This window comes from Onychostoma macrolepis, chromosome 24 (genome assembly GCF_012432095.1).
Source record: "Onychostoma macrolepis isolate SWU-2019 chromosome 24, ASM1243209v1, whole genome shotgun sequence".
In the NCBI taxonomy this organism is placed as follows: Eukaryota; Metazoa; Chordata; class Actinopteri; order Cypriniformes; family Cyprinidae; genus Onychostoma; species Onychostoma macrolepis.
This window is the reverse complement of record NC_081178.1, coordinates 16,718,368-16,735,706: the sequence shown is the minus strand read 5'-3', so window position 1 is coordinate 16,735,706 and position 17,339 is coordinate 16,718,368. Positions and strand designations below refer to the sequence as shown.

The 17,339-nt window shown below is 36.3% G+C and overlaps 2 protein-coding genes across 3 annotated transcripts in view; one reads left to right on the top strand and one right to left on the bottom strand.

Moving 5' to 3' along the window:
* Positions 1 to 66: 66 nt before the first annotated feature.
* On the top strand, positions 67 to 6,903 carry uba5 (ubiquitin-like modifier activating enzyme 5). Of its 2 annotated transcripts, XM_058765389.1 has the most exons (12): positions 67 to 390; positions 503 to 548; positions 645 to 734; positions 988 to 1,097; positions 1,816 to 1,902; positions 2,000 to 2,084; positions 2,264 to 2,368; positions 2,573 to 2,700; positions 4,748 to 4,883; positions 5,350 to 5,425; positions 5,517 to 5,623; positions 6,662 to 6,903. In XM_058765389.1, exons 1-12 carry the CDS (start codon positions 242 to 244, stop codon positions 6,737 to 6,739), a joined length of 1,197 nt encoding a protein of 398 aa, XP_058621372.1. In that variant the 5' UTR covers positions 67 to 241; the 3' UTR covers positions 6,740 to 6,903. The 2 variants fall into 2 exon arrangements, with proteins under 2 accessions (XP_058621372.1, XP_058621373.1); XM_058765390.1 differs by lacking the exon at positions 67 to 390 and having other exon boundaries at positions 534 to 548; positions 645 to 729.
* The window catches only part of nphp3 (nephronophthisis 3), a 27,359-nt gene continuing 16,877 nt past the window's right edge, over positions 6,858 to 17,339 (bottom strand). Inside the window, exons 23-28 of the mRNA XM_058765387.1 lie at positions 12,160 to 12,235; positions 11,900 to 12,027; positions 10,514 to 10,754; positions 10,227 to 10,352; positions 10,015 to 10,130; positions 6,858 to 9,510 (exon numbers count right to left, since the gene is read on the bottom strand). Coding sequence (XP_058621370.1) covers positions 9,345 to 9,510; positions 10,015 to 10,130; positions 10,227 to 10,352; positions 10,514 to 10,754; positions 11,900 to 12,027; positions 12,160 to 12,235 — 853 coding nt within the window. The 3' untranslated portion in view covers positions 6,858 to 9,344. The remainder of the gene's footprint in view (positions 9,511 to 10,014; positions 10,131 to 10,226; positions 10,353 to 10,513; positions 10,755 to 11,899; positions 12,028 to 12,159; positions 12,236 to 17,339) is intronic.

Here is a 17,339-nt window from a genome sequence, read left to right as displayed (position 1 = left end):
TTTTTTAAACCAGTTCATTTAAAAGAACGAACCGATTTGCGGGAATCATTCATTAGGGGAACTTTCGTTCCTGTGTACTTTGTGTTTCACTCCGGGCTCAATATCTGGACACACTGTTCGCCAGCTGATTTGTAACAGTGCGGACGTGTACATTAATTGTAATCTTTGGCGTGCTTTATTTTTCCCATTGGAAAATCATATCAACTCGTGTTTAATACAATATAGGATTTTTAAAGAAAAAATGGCCACCGTTGAGGAACTGAAGCTGCGAATCCGTGAGTTAGAAAATGAACTAATAAAATCCAAACAGAAGCAAAGTGATGCTGAACATCATCTCAGACCAAAGATAGATAAAATGAGTGCTGAAGTCGTAGACTCAAATCCATACAGGTGAGCAATTTGACGCTGCTATGTTTATTTATTATCACTGACTTGTTTTTGAACATATGGAAAGCTAAACCGGTGCGATAGTCACTTTAATTTTATATTTAATATCTCGCAGTCGTCTGATGGCACTCAAAAGGATGGGCATAGTTCAAGACTACGAGGTAAACGTATATTTATAATTATTTTTATGATACTTTTATATTGATAACTGCTTGCTCGTGTTCAGATGAGCACTATCCACCTGCTGTCTTTCTCAGAAAATCCGCTCGTATACTGTGGCAGTGGTGGGAGTTGGAGGAGTGGGGAGTGTCACTGCAGAAATGCTCACCAGATGTGGCATTGGTAAGGTAATGCACCTTTATCCTCATTCCTCAATATATAGATCTAATATATAGGACAAATGAATCAAATATAAACATGCACTGATTGGCCAGTCTGTTAATGTTTTTTTTAGTTAAAATTGGCGCATTCTTGTAGTGTGTGTTGCCAGTCGGAGTACAGGAGGGAAGCCAACAGCATAACCCCCAGAGACATGCCTCAGCTCTGCAGTAACAGACTGTCATGCCTCTTTTTGCTGTGTCTGTGATTTCTTCCCTGCAGTTGCTGCTGTTTGACTACGATAACGTGGAGTTGGCCAACATGAACCGGCTCTTCTTCCAGCCACATCAGGCAGGGCTCAGTAAAGTTGAGGCTGCAGAACACACTCTTAGGTAAGGGGGAGGTTAATCATCTTAACATATATAGCAAGGATTTTCAGAAGTGACAGTCAAGACATTTATAGTGTTACAAAAATTTAAATATATGAGATTCAAATAAATGTTTTTTTTTACTTTCTATATTTTTATCCTGAAAAAGTTTCAAAGTAATAAGCAGCTCAAGCGTTTTCAACATTATTAATAATAATAATAATAATAATAATAAGAAGAAATGTTTCTTGAGCATCAAATCTGTATGAGATGTTTCTAGTCAAGTCTAAAAGAAATAAAAGCATGAATCATTATATCACCGTTTCAAAATTCTTAGCGAAATTGTAATTAACAACTAGGTTAATTTGCATATCAAACTTATTTGGAAATCCACCTCATCTTTCTCTATTTATATTTTATTTTAACAAACTGTGATGTGGATTAAAAATTAGAAATTAAAAGATTATTTTACAGCATTTTAGTTGATATTTCCCATTTTAATTCTGTTTTCCTGCAAACTCACTTAAAGAGCTAACTATAATTTTGCCAGAAAAAGTATTAGAATTTTTATCATATTTTAATGTAAAAAAAATCTTGTCTAATATAACTTGTTTGTTTGTGTGCTGGTTTTTATTGTATTTGTTTTACTTGTATTTTTTAAATAGTTTTTGCCATGAAAATAGCCTAAGATGCTGACATGGCATTAAATAAAAATATACTACTACTCTGTTTTCTTGCATAGGAACATTAATCCAGATGTTGCTTTTGAGACCCACAATTATAACATCACCACAATGGACAACTTCATGCATTTCATGAACCGCATTAGGTGATCACTTTTTATTTTTAATGTCACAGTATACTCAAAGTTTTCCTTCTCATTTTCAATTTGGCTATAATAAACAGTCTTGCTTTTGTGTTTTCAGTCACGGAGGACTTGAGGAGGGGAAGCCTGTGGATTTGGTCCTCAGTTGTGTTGATAACTTTGAGGCTCGGATGGCCATTAATACTGTGAGTTTTTGTCATTAAACTGTAAGAACTTTTTTTTTTTTCATTGTATACATATGTTATATATATTTATTTATTATTTGCATTTTTATTTAATTTTTTTGCTATATTTTGAGAAAAATCAGTCACTGTAATTTAGCAATTATTATTATTAAAAATTCATGTTAGTTTCTCTCTTATAGGCATGTAATGAGTTGGGTCAGATCTGGATGGAGTCAGGCGTCAGTGAGAATGCCGTTTCTGGACACATCCAGCTCATCATCCCTGGAGAAACGGCCTGTTTTGCTGTATGACACACTCACACTTCTAAAACACATACTATGTGTCTTGAATATAAATTATGATCTTAAAAACCATTTCATATGGTTGTACCCTCTTCTATACGGTCTAGTTTCTGTGTCATAAACCATAAAACACTGGTTATTTCTGCCAAATGTCAGATGGGTTGGTAACAGTGATCTGATCCAGTTGTGTCTGTGTGTGTGTGTCAGTGTGCACCTCCCCTCATAGTGGCTGCAAATATCGACGAGAAGACACTGAAGAGGGACGGGGTTTGTGCTGCCAGTCTGCCCACCACAATGGGAGTGGTCGCCGGGCTCCTTGTGCAGAATGTCCTGAAGTAAGACCTCATCACAATCTTGATGATTCAGCACAGACCTAACCATGCTGTTTTTAATCTCTGTAAAGCATACTGTATCTGTATACTGAAAAACCTACTACATGATTGATTGTTATACTTTTTAGCAATTAAAAGGCCTTTTAGTATAATTCTAAAAACATTCCCCTTCAGGTTGTGGTACGTGTCTTTTTGCTGCAAACTCTTAGTATACATAAGAATAACCTTTAAATTGTTAGTAATATTTCAAGATGGACACTTAGTTGACTGAAGCAACTTGGGTTTACTTGACTGATCCATACATAATTTAAGAAACAAAAATCATACGTTTCATATTGCATAAGTAGGGCACCACATCCAACTATTTTAGCATACGTCCCAGTATGATTTATTCCAGTATAACAAAAGGAAAAATATTAAGACTTAACATTTTAAATAAAGATAATTGTTTTAGTAAGTTAAAGAATAAGTTTGAGGATGATTCTCACAAAACTATATTTAATTTTTCAAGATAAATTAAAACTTTTTTTATTTTTATTTTCATAATTCACAATTTATGTATACAGCGCAACAGCAAAAACTGTGAGGAAAAGATAAATGCCACATTTGTTTAGATCATTTTCTATAACAAGTCAAGCTGCAATACCAAACAGGACCACACGGATTTGCCAAAAGACCACTATACCAGCCGCCTTAACCTGACAGTATATAAATACATACAGATCCATTGAGAATTATTAAACACAAATTAAAAAAGTAAATAAATTGTCGAATGTGGCAATCTGAAAGCAGCTCAACATGACCAGTGAACAGCTCCTCTGTCAAAGTGAGTGTTGATGCCCATAAACACCACTAACCATTGTAAACTCCTATTAAAACGTGCTTATTCAGCAAGTGTCCATCATAAAACACTTGCCTTGCATGCGACCATACTGAAATGTGTTTGTGCAAAGAGCTATCAGAGAGCGCGCTAATAATCTATGACTTCTGTACGTCACTGTAATCGTCTTTACTTCCATTACAATCGTCATCCATCAACACTTTACTGTTGAGATACTGGTTTGCTTTATTCAGCCCATACAGACTGGTCCTGACTTCATATTTCTTATTAATAGAGGTATGTTTGTTCTCCCCAATCTCTGCACAAGTTAAGGTTACGTATGATGACGAAAGTACATTGGTGCAAGGAACTCATAGAGATAGCATTACAGTCCCTGAGAACACTCGGGGTGAGTCTCAGCCAGAGTGAAATTGTCCAAAAAAGGCCAGAACTCCACAGAATGTGACTTGATGCTGATTGGACTAGAACAGTGAAAGCTAGAGTAACACCGTGGTTGAATGGGACAGAAAAAAATCCCTCCCTTTCACCCTAATGAAGAAAACCGCCCATGCTCACTATATCATACTATATCAGTAGGATTTCAGTAAAACAAAATCATTTATTTGATTTCTGTCAAACAAAAATAACTAAATCAAAAGGGCAGCTATAAAGAGCAGCGGAACAACCTCTTTAAGTTGGTTTTCCATTTACCTAAGAAGACCTGTCTGAGATTGATACCTAAAAAGATATGAAATATAAAACAAAAACACGTTCTTTGAAAACTAAAATCTGAATGTTTATTTTACTGAAATTACACTGGTTTGTGCATAATCATTTGGAAAACCATGCATATGAGCCATAAAAGCCTGACATAATACTCCAAAAACTTTATTGTTAGAATATTTTGTCAAAAGGTTCAAATAAACTGTTCCATTTAAAAATTTTACTATTACTACATTTGTACTATTGTACTATTATTACATTTGTACTATTATTTCAGGCTTTACAGGGTTAAGATTACACCATAACCAAATGTATCCTATTTCAGTTTAGTTATACTGATTACTTTGTGTAGTGGATAGTAAATGCTGTAGTATCATACAAATGCCATTAGATTTTTGTAACTTAACCAAACTGAACCATTCTATCTTGGTAATTCTATCTTGCCCTGTCAATACTTCCAAAGGACTTTAGAACACAAAGCCTGGAATGAAATTGTCTGTGTTATAGGTATCTGTTGGGGTTTGGGACAGTGAGTTATTACCTGGGCTATAATGCCATGCAGGATTTCTTCCCGAGCATGGCAATGAAGGCCAACCCACAGTGTGACGACAGACACTGCAGACGACAACAGGACGAGTACAAGGTGACGCTCCTACAAATTAAAAAAGCAAACATAAACACTCATTTTCATGTGTTACTGCTACACCTTGATGGTTCAGTCAAAGGGTAAGATTTAGTGATTAATAAAAATATATAATAATTAAATATTATTTAACCACAACATTAATTCTGAAACTTTTTCTTAATTCTATTAATTTAAATTTATATTAATCTTTTTATATATATTATAGATAATAAATTTATAATATTTTAACTTAATATTAAATTTTATTTTTAAATTCATTTTCTGTAACTGCATGTCTTTTAAGTAGTTTCAGATTTGCTGAACATCACTTTTTATTTTTTTGAAATAGTTTACAGAATTCCCAAATATTAACAACAACTGTTTCTAGGCAAGTTGTTTAATCATGGATGTAAAAAAGGCATAATGTGACAACCAATTAGTATTAATACTAACAGTATATGATGTTATTCCTTCCTTACTCCAGAAAAAAGAAGCAGACCGGCCAAAGCAGGAAGTGGTACAGGAAGAAGAGGAAGTGGTGCATGAGGACAATGAATGGGGTTGGCATCCCACACACACCACATTCCTCATTCATAAAACAGAAATCTTTAAATGTTATGTAAACTTGAACATGATGTTGTTTCCTGCCAGGCATTGAGCTGGTGTCAGAGGTGTCAGAGGCAGAGCTTCAGGACGCATCAGGACCGGTACCAGATCTGCCGGAGGGCATTACTGTAGCCTACACCATACCTGAGAAAGTATGACCCACTGAATTATAACACAACACTGATTATTCGGGAGTTTTCATGCTTTAAAAAAAAATTGACAAGCAGTGAAGTTTTTAATGCGATTTTTGGTTTGGGTTAGATGCTTATGTGACACTGGACCACAAAACCAGTCATTAGGGTCAATTATTGAATAATTTTAAATAAGCTTTCCATTGATGTGTGGGTTGTTATGATAGGGCAATATTTGGATGAGATGCAACTATTTGAATATCTGCAATCTGAGGGTGCAAAAAAAATCTAAATATTGAGAAAATCACCTTTAAAGTTGTCCAAATGAAGTCCTTAGCAATGTATATTACTGATCAAAAATAAAGTTTTGATATATTTATGGTAGGAAATTTATAAAATATCTTCATGGAACATGATCTTTACTTAATATCCTAATGATTTTTGGCATAAAAGAAAAATTGATCATTTTGACCTATATAATGTATTGTTGGCTATTGCTACAAATATACCCCAGCGACTTAAGACTGGTTTTGTGGTCCAGGGTCACATGAGATCATTTATAACTCAAGCATCCTGTGAAAACAAAATGCATTTATCTGCTAAATAATTAACATTAAAATTTTGGGGACAGTAAAAATATTTTGAAAGAAATTAATACTTTTATTCAGCAAGGATGCTTTAAATTGATCAAAATTGACAGTAAAGACATTTGTTTGCCAAGGATTTTTATTTCAAATAAATACTGTTGTTTTGAACTTTCTTATCATCAAAGAATGTTAAGCAGCACACCTGTTTTCAACATTGATAACAAGAAATGTTTCTTGAGCAGCAATTCCACATATTAGAATGACTTCTGAAAGATCATGTGACACTGAAGACTGGAGTAATGACAGCTGGAAAAAACATTTTAAAATATATTAAAATAGAAGTTATTTTAATTTGAAGTGATAATATTGGTGTTGTCCTATATTTTTGATGATAAATGCAGCCTTGGTAATCATTACCGTCTTTTGACTACCATGTATGTGTAATACTCCATGTGTTCTTTCTTTTTGGCAGGATGGAGCATCAGGGGAGACGGTGGAGGAAACCGATCAGAGTTTAGAAGAGCTGATGGCTCAGATGAGAAAGATGTAAGGGAAATGACATCCTTGAACTCAGAAAAAAACTCTCCCACATATACACTAAAGACAAACTCATTATTTTGTACTTACATACATGTAACATCTGAGGTCTCATACTAAATGAGTTTGGATTTAGTTTTTTTTTTTTTTTCTGTTTTTGCAAGCAGCCTGTAACACTCAAGATGCTTACAGGTTTACTTCAACTGAAAGTCTTAATACTGCTGATCTTTTATTTCACAGTGTTAATGTTTCAGAGCATGGAATGGTAAATAGAACCAATCTGAAAGATTGTTTTTAAATAGCTGTTGTTAACAGCTATGTGACAGAAATGGATATGACTTCAGTCACACATCTATATATGTTATTGTCATGTCTAATACTGAATGTGCTTGTAGACACCCAGCCAGATGTTATAAAGATTATCACACAAATATTTCACATTTCATCGTCGGCCTGATTCTGACTGCTGTATTGAATGGTATAACATTGTAATAATGCAAATGAAAAAATAAATTTATTGTTGTTACTTTCCATTTTGCTTTTCCTGCATTTAAACTAGATCAATCTAAAGAAGCCTTAGCAATAGTTGTGAAATCAGTTTTCCTCTGCATTGAGAAAGAATAACTACAACTGTTATTGTCATTCAATTATGCATTTATTGGTAGATAATACACAATATTATTTTGTGCATGGATCATGTGCATTAGAAGAATTTGGGTATAAACTACACCTCTTTTGGCAGTGTATAAAAAAAACCTGGCACAAATTGTATGACAACAATGTGATATAATACAAGCAATAATGGAAGTTTAGAGAATGGAAGTTTCTGATGTTCTCCCAGAATCTAACAGTTCAAAGATGATTTTTCTACAAAAATGATGCCAAATAGTTTTTAAACACCCATAAGTATTTGCAGACATTCAGAAATGAGATTTTGGCATTTCCACTATTTTGCATCCGTTTAGTATTTTATATTCCTTCATTATACATGTCTCTTCTAAGTAAACAGGTAGTCATCAGCACTAGACACGTGCGATATAGCCAGGTATTTCACATTCACAATTCAAAATGTAAAAAAACAAACAGCAGTACCATTTCCAAATACAAAAATATGGGTCGTAATATCAGATAAACAGTCATTGTATAAACTAAACTACATATATTGACACTGTCATTATGCATTACAAGCAGCATAATTATTGCACATGCTGTGTTCTGTGGTGTTGAACCATTTAAATGCTTCTCAAAAATGTGAGACCTATACAATAAATAAGATATTGAATACAATAAAATCAGACTTATTTTATTCATTACCTGTATTTTGATATCATGTTATAGTGTTTTGTATGGCTATGTATGACAGCTGTCCTTTATTAATACTGTGCAATTTACAACAGCATGACAAGAAGTAGGCCATAGACCAAAAGAAGGAGCTGAGACGCTGATGAAATGATGCGAACTTCCATTACGCTCGACTTTGTGTTTGCATATGCTGAATGCAGCAGTGATAGAAACCTGAAAAAATGTGCTGAAATTGGTCACACATCAGCTTTTCCAAAAGGTTTTTGTACCATGCAAGTGAAAAGTGCTTTGGAAGAATCGAATACTGACGTTGTATAAAATACCAAGGTAATTATATTTCTTCAACCAACATTTTGAACTTTAACCAAGTCATTCGACTTGTACTCAAGTTTATAATAAAAAGTTTCTCATAGTGATAATTAGAGGAAAATAACTTGAATTTTCTATCAAGTAAATATATAGAGAAAATGCAAGTAATATTTTGCACTGCATTAACAATCATGCTTCATTACTATGAAGGCCTTTTGCCGTCTGAAAGAAGAAAAAATATAATTGCACCACTATTTCTTGCAGTTGCAACTTCAAAATTCATAAATGTGGCTTCATATCTTGATATGCAATTTATTTTTTTTGCTGTTGCTGCTTCATAACTTCATATTTCACAATTGTGAATGTATATAATTGTAACCCAAATTCACATTATAATGTTATTTCTCCAAATTACTTACTCATAGCAACATTATTTATTGTAATTGTGACTCCTAATATCGTAACTGCAATTTCTCCTAATTGCTACTATATATCTTGTAACTGCAACTTCTTTTCTTCTAATTGCTACTTCATATTTCATGACTTTAGTGTTTTTTCACATAATTTCTGATAATTGCAAATTTATTTTACACTCTGAGGTGGCCTTCCATAAATAACACTATTCTGGTCATAGTGACTTTACTAAACACTACTACACCTAACAGTTTAACAGCAGTACATTTGAAATGTCATTGTATGCTTATGCTATGGAGTGTTGTCTTTCAACAGTCATTGAAAATCACAGGTATAAAACACTTTCTCGGATTTTACCTTTTTGAGAGTCAGAGAGCACCTTTTATAAACCCAGTGGCAATGAATGATACATTAAAACATGATTCATACTGTAAATTACAGTAGGAATGAGAACCATGTTCCAATGTTTTCTTACCATATTTGATTGCTCCATGTAGACTTCAAGCACATGCCTGAACACATCAAGTGTGGCCAATATGGCTTCATTAATAGAGGTAAGAGTTTCACCTTGGTAAGTATTGAGGTGTGAGGTGTCACCTTGAGGTGTGAGGCAGGGCAGGGCTTCGCAGGCTAAAGGTATCGCCGCTAGATGAGTGAGGTGAGGGGGCCTTACCGCACACCAGAGATGGCTCTGCCTCTTTTATTTCCATTGCTCGCTTGTACAGTTCAGCAGCTTTCTCAAAATCTCCCTCTTCATAGCTGAGAAAGTAAGAGAATGGTTGCCATGTTGTTGCTATAAGGTTTCTAGGATGTGCTGGATGGTTGCTATGTGGTTATTACTGATCCAAGTTATAAAATTCTGGTTTCTAGATATGGTTAATTACTTTCCCTCTATTATTTACATATTTATTAAAATGCAATATTTACAAAATGTACTAAAATGTGCCTAAGGGGCAGCATGTATAATCAAAACAGCAGGGGGGCTAATACAGATCCTTGAGGCACTCCATATTTGACTGCTGTAAATATTTGTCTTTTTGCAAAGATTTCAGAAGACGACAACATTTGTAAAGACTCCAAATTATGCCGACCTTAGATTAACATACAAAACTGTCAAATCTTATCCTTACGATGTAATATTATCCTTACATTGTAATCATAATGAGCACAAGTTCTTAATTGCTGCCTAACACGTTTGTTGAATGTGCCGAGAATTTAATCTAAATTTAACTGGTACAGCTGAGTTAAGAAAATATGGCTAACCTGAGTACAGCCAGGTTTTTCAGAGTCTCTCCAACACGAGGGTGCAGTCGGCCGAGACTGTCCTCATATACCTTTAGAGCGCGCTCGTACAAAGGCAATGCATCACTGTGCTGCTTCTGCAACACAAACACATCACATGAGTTACATCATCAGAGAACGGACTGGATAGTTTTACAATACAGCAGGTGGGAGAAGTCTGACATGTTTCTCACCAGCTGGCAATAGAGCACTGCAAGGTTAACCAAAGCGGTGGCAACACTGGGGTGTTTAGGCCCGAAGCTCTTCTCTCTGATTTCAAGAGCCAGTTCATATAGAGGGACTGCCTTTTCCAGCTTCCCCTATCATACACACAGACAGACAGCCAATTAAAAAGGGTCTCAAATTCATCAATAATATTAAAAAGACAAACATTGCAGAATAAATGTATGCATAATTGCCACATGATTGCTACATGTTCTGCAGAGCTAGTGAGTTGTGACTCTTTCCTGTGGTTTCTCACCCTGCGTTTGTAAAGCATGGCCAAGTGTTTGAGGGTATAGGCGAGAGAGGGATGGTCCGGGGCGAGTGCTCGTTTACGGATGTCAAGTGCTCTTTCGTACAGCTCCTCTGCACTCTCATACTCTTTCCTTTCGCTGTGAAGCGCGGCTAGGTTGTTCAGACATTGAGCGCAGTCGGGGTGATCTGGCCCCAGCACACGCTGGCGCATCTCCAGGGAACGGGTCAAGAACATTTTTGCAGCACTAGGTTATAAACACCAACATATTAAAATGCATATTACATACATAACTGCAAATGGAAAATGTGTATTATTAATAAAGTACTGAAGTATAAGAATAGTTTACAATAAGTTGGCCATACAAAGTAAGTCTTTTCAGAAATGATGGACAATCCTGTTATAGATAGGTACATTTTAGGTGCCCATTGAGTGTAATACATGAGGTGCAAAACAAACAAAAACAGCAAGACAGGCTGAATGAAAATGCAAATTTACTCTCTGGTGATTCTTTAAAAAAAAAAAAAAAAATACTGTTTACCCCAGCTAACCCTGTACACCAAGCAGTGCAGAGCTGAAACACCACCTTATTTGACATAATTGCCACTTGATTGCTACATGTTTTGCAGAGCTAGTGAGCTGTGACTCTTTCCTGTGGTTTCTCACCCTGCGTTTGAAAAGCATGGCCAAGTGTTTGAGGTTATAGGCAAGAGAGGGATGATCTGGGGTGAGTGCTCATTTACGGGTGTCAAGTGCTCTTTCGTACAGCTCCTTGGCACTCTCATACTCTTTCCTTATGGTATGAGAGTTGTGTGCAGGAGCTGTGTGCTCCCATTTGGCTCCATCTGTACACTGAAAATGTGCAGAGACAGAAGAACCAACCTGTCTCTCGGGTATGGTTATGTTATCTTTGAACATCACCATGATGAAGAAAATGCCCCAAAGGCTCTTAATTTTTTAATTTTTTGGAGCTCATTGGAAAACCAGTATACATCATGTGGGGCAAGACATGACTGTTAAGGTGCTACTAAGTGGCAAAGAAAGCAACTCCCATAACAGGCATGTAGAAGAAGTAGACCCAGCTGAACCCAGTCAGGGGAAAGAAGGGAATACTGTGCAAATACTATGAAAAGTTTTTCTTTTTTTTTTTAAGAACAGTTTTGAGCAGCCTGGAAATATGTCCAAAATATTCAGTAAAAAAAAATTTTGTCATTTGTATCAATAATGGTTGCATTTTAATTGTATTTGTAATATCTACTAAAACTGTTAGTGATGAAAAATATTTTACAGGACATTTAGGTGTTTTTCCTATTTTCCATGACTGAAAATTTGCATTGCACAATTCCAAAATTTCCAGGATGTGTGGTATGTATGAAATGATGATTTACTCACTCCAGATTGTTCTGCAGGTAATAAAGCACTCCAAGCTCATTTAGAGTCTTGGCACAATCTGCTGAGTCTTTGCCAAGAGTAAGTTCCTCTAACTGCAGTGCCCGCCGCTTCAAGAGAGCAAAACCATACTAAAAAGAACACAAGCACATACAGTATAAGAGATACTGTTTTTTCCCCCCACTACTCTGAACTCACAGTTCATTGAGTGGGACCAAATGAGACACAAATGTGGCTAAAATTATTGTTTGGTCTTTCCTTACCATGTGGCCTTTCTGTCGTGCTGTCTTCTGTCTGATCTTGACTGATCTCTTTCTCAACTTCTCGGCCTGCTCATATCTAGATAAAACAAAACAAAAGAAAAAACAGAATTAGCCCATCCCCAAGTCTAAATTAATAACATAATAAAACAAACAAAAGGCCTAAAGGTATATTTTCCAAATCCTAGAAAGCTGCCTAGGATGGGTTTCCTAAAAGTAAACCAAAGGTCGCATCGTGTGAAATCTAAGGCAATCCCAGAATGCACTGCAATTCCAAAAAAAATGGGGGTCATTTCTATTTCTATATATATATATAACGATATTGCCAAAAGTATTGGGTCACCCCCTTCTAATGAACCGGTTTGACTACTTTAGTAATTTCCATGAGTACAAATCTTAATGTTTAAGCATATAATGATATTCTAGGGAATTGTGTGCTTCTAATTTTAAAGCAACAGTTTGGACAGGAGCCTTTTCTATTCGAACATGACAATGCCTCTGTGTATAAGGCAAGGTTCAAAAAGAAATGATTGATTTATTCAGTGTGGAAGAACTTGTTGCTTCCCAAGAGCCAGGGTTGTAACATCAAGGACACAAAACAAGTTTACCAAATAAGATAAGGTTTATTAAGTAACAAAAGAGAAAAAAAAGAAGGGACTGTCACAAAAACAAGCTGGCTGCAGGATCAAAGAGAGAGAGTGAGCATGTGTCCTGCAGTTTTAAATGGCTCCTTTCAGGTGACCTCAATTAGCCCGTTGATTGCAGGTGAGCTACTGAGTAACTGCAACAAAACACAAGTTAGAACACTCCCACCCTTAAAATGTTGCTATAGGACAACCTAATGCAACACCAACATGTACAATAAGATAAACAGACAAGACCTTGATAAGGCATCTGCCAACACATTATCCTTTCCACGAATGTGGCAGAATTTAAGACCATTACCTTACGGAAATAAACTCCCTCACATTAACTGCTGGTTGGAATCTCATACAACCTTCCAGTCAATGAGGTATGGCCCACTATATTGAGCCTGTAACACAAAACCAGATACAGCTAAAAAGCACAAGTACTTGGTCTCCTGGACAGAACACACACTGCTTAGCCTTTCAATCAAATCTTCTCCAGAGTTGCTTTGAAATACTCTTTGGCCAATTCACAAACCCTACTAAACCTGAAATGAAAATAAGACAGTCCAAAAAGTTAATAAGTGTAATATGTTCAGGAGCCAACCATTTCTCCAACTAGGATGTAGTGGAGCTACGGGAATAAACTGGTTAGGTTTACCTGTCACCTGACAAACATGATCTGCAATACTGAGCCACATCTGACCTCACCCGAAGCCAGAAAAATGCCTTAACACACGATCCAGTGTTCTCCTGATACCCAAGTGGCCAGATAGACAACGATCATGAACAAGAGACAAAATATCAGATCGATAAACTCCTGGTACCACTACTTGAAATGCACTACTCCAATCATCCTGACTTGACATTTTTGGATCTGTCCACTTTCTCATCAAAACCCTATCAATAATAAAATAACTAGAAGCTACATTTGATAATGTTTCGTCTGGTACCACATCTTCAAACATCGGTAACAAGGTAGGATCTTGCTTTTGCTCGAGTATTAACTGTTCTCGAGATGGAAACATCTTTCCAAACCCTGTGAAGGTCACATCACCATGGGCCATAAAAGTATCATAAAGTGGAATCTCTGATTGATTTGAAGGAGGCTTGCCTTCAACATTCCTCAAATGGTTCCTCTGGATATGCCAATTCAAGCTCATCTGGGCTATCGGGCTTACAGGGAGTGGAAGTTACTTCAGGAACAACTTGCACTCTACCACCAGCCAAATCGTTCCCCAGAATAAAGGACACCCCGTCTATAGGTATACGGGAGCAAAGTGCAACTACAACATTACCAGAAACTAGATCAGATTCTGGATGAATGTTATGTAAAGGCATAGACAAAAATCCTCCACCAAATCCTTTAATAATTACTTCCGAACCTTGAGCCAACTTTTCATTAAAAGACAAGACATCCTGGAGAATCACAGATTGGAAAGCTCCAGTATCTCTCCAGACCTCAATAGCTTGTCTATGTTCAGGGTCAGAAGACAGACATACAAAACCATCCATCAGAAATGATGATGAGCCAGCTAACTCACCATTTTTGCATTCCACTTTCTCAGATGGAACATTTGCAAGTGAGGATGACAAAGAGAACTTACAAACGCTACAGTTTTTGTGAATTTCTGCTTCTTACTTAGAACAGGACAGTCTGCAATAAGATGACCTGGGGCCTCATTTATAAAGCGTGCGTACGCACAGATTTGATCTTAGAGTGTGCGCTTAAATCCACGCCAACGCTCATATTTATAAAAAAACGGTCTTTTGACGTCCGAGCAGACGTACGCACTTTTTATTGTCGGAGTAATGCAGAATTTTTCAAATGTAAGCTGTTCTTGCAGGTCACTGTTCTAAATTATGATGATTGGTGATATTTTATATGTTAATGATATTAATTAGGAGTCGTTTACAAGGCAGAGAGCTGAAACCATTCAATTGTGCGCAAGTTCAAGATAATTTGCAATTCATAGATTTCACATCTGAAATAGGCGCGTACGCTCGTTTTCTGTTCGTACGTTCATTCTATGAATCGCACGTACGAATTTCGGAGAAACGATCGTAAGATCAAATTTAGGACGGTTTCTGCGCAACATTTTATAAATGAGGCCCCTGGTCTCTTACAATAAAGACAGGCCCTCTCATCATGAGAAAAATCAGAAAATTTTCCAAATCGGAACATTGTTCTGGCCCTTACTCGGAGACTCTGCCTGTTTGTCACCAAAGTTTACTTTATGAGTTAAAACAAACTCATCTGCCAGGATAGCAGCTTGCTCTAAAGTTACTGCCTTCTGCTCATTCAAATGCTCATTCAGACACAACTTCAGGCAGACAGTTCTTAAATTCAAGCAAAATAAGTTGTCTAAGTTGCTCCTTACTTTCCACCCTCTGAGATGTACACCACCGATCAAACAGACTCTCCTTCTGCTTTGCAAACTCAACATAAGTGTGATGCACAAGTTTAAAACGCTGGTGGTAAGCTTCAGGAACTAGCTCATTTACTTTCAGTACAGCTGCTTTAACCTCATCATAATCAGTGCTCCTCTCAAGGCTCAGAGCAGAGTAAGCTTCCTGAGTTTTACCTACCAAAACACTCTGTAAAATCAAAGTCCACACATTTTTGGGCCACTTAGATGTGGTTGCCACACGTTCAAAGTGAGAAAAATCTCTCAACATCTTTCTCAGAAAAGGGAGGCACTAACCTAATATGGCTACCCTTTCAACTCAAACTCCTTAAGAAACCGTTCATGTTCAAGATATATTTGGTTCTCTTTAAATTGCCTTTCCCTCTCCCCAGCCTCCAGTTGTTGTAAAGCTAGCTCCTTAAGCCTCAATTGAATTGCAGCTTCAGACAAAGGAGTAACCATGGGTTGTAAGGAAACTGACTTAGCTTTCAAAACACTGTTATCAATCAACACGCTTCTAATGATGTCCTTTATACTATCCTTTAAACGCCTTTCACTACTGGTAATGGTAATATCATAATGAGAAGCTAATTGCAAGAGTTGATCTTTTGTAAAAAGCTCAAGCAACTCATCTGAAGGTTCCTTTAGAAAATCCTCTAAAGAAGCCATTACTAAACTGAACTCCTAAACTAAAGTGCTAACAACAAAAGCACGAAATACAAATGGAGTCCTTTCCACTACTTGCACAAATGTACAGCTAACACCACAGGTCCACAGTAGTACAAAACTACAAAAAAACATTATTTTTGTATAATAATTATCCAAAAATTTACTGACACAAAAGCTTTAAACCCAAAAGTAGAACTAAATGACCCAGTAAACTACAAAATGTTACTCCTCCCAAACAAGCAACAGCTCTCTAATGCCACTAGTTAATCACAAATATATTAATACTGGGAATTAATCTACACTAAAGTCCACAAAGGAACATCACACAAAAGCTGCTAGCACACTAAAGTTAGGATCACGGACCAAACAAACACAAGTGGGAGAACTTTTAACTCACCTAACTTAAATGCTCTCGTCTTACTCCCTCCCAAAAAGTGAGCATGGTTGCGAAGCCTAACATAATACAAAATACATGAGAAACACCCGGATACATGCCTAACATTTCCTAATCCCTATCTATCTTCTGAGGTGCACCAGGCACGAGGCGACTTTAAAAGCACAAAAACAAAAACAACTGTAGACCATATAATCAATGATCAAACAGTTGTGAATTGCTTACCCCCGACAGAGAACAAGTCTCCACCCAGAATAACCTCGAAAATAACAAAAGAGAGAGAACCAAAGGAAGGATTTAATGTTCAACCCAGCTGAAACTCAACCAGGGAAACTCATGCATAATCACAAAAATACTCCAACAACCATACTCACCAAAACAAATCAAAAAGGGAATAAAGGGAAAGAATTAAAATAAAAATCAGTCCCCAAAGTATCAAAAAAAAATCATCAGGTGAGCTACTGAGTAACTGCAACAAAACACAAGTTAGAACACACCCACATAACACTTGACTGGTCTGCTGAAAGCCAAGTCCTAATCCAAGCTGAACACCTCTGGTGTGACTTTAAATGCAGATCTTGAGCCAAAAACTCTTTACCAAACACCAATGACTTGTACATATGGGTACAGTCATTTTAGACACTTCCAAAACTGTTGCAACAGAGATGGAAATACAATTTTTGGTCCCACTTTATATTAGGTGGCCTTAACTACTGTGTACTTACATTTAAATTAATCATTTGATACAATGCACTTATTGTGTACATACATGTTTTTACATTGTACTTATATTTTTAAGAATACCAATATGTAGTTACATCTGTGATTAATTTCTGTAATTACATTTATAATTACACTGTTGACCCATCCCTTACACCTTAACCCACCCTTAAACCTACCCCTACCACCAAACCTGTCCCTAACCTTACCCATATCCCACCTCAATAGCAGCAAAAGTGTTTTGCAATACAATATGAACACAATAAGTACATTGTACTAATTTTTTGATGCAAGTACATAGTAGTTAAGGCCACCTAATATAAAGTGTGACTCAATGTTTCCATCTTTATTGCCACAGTTTTGGAA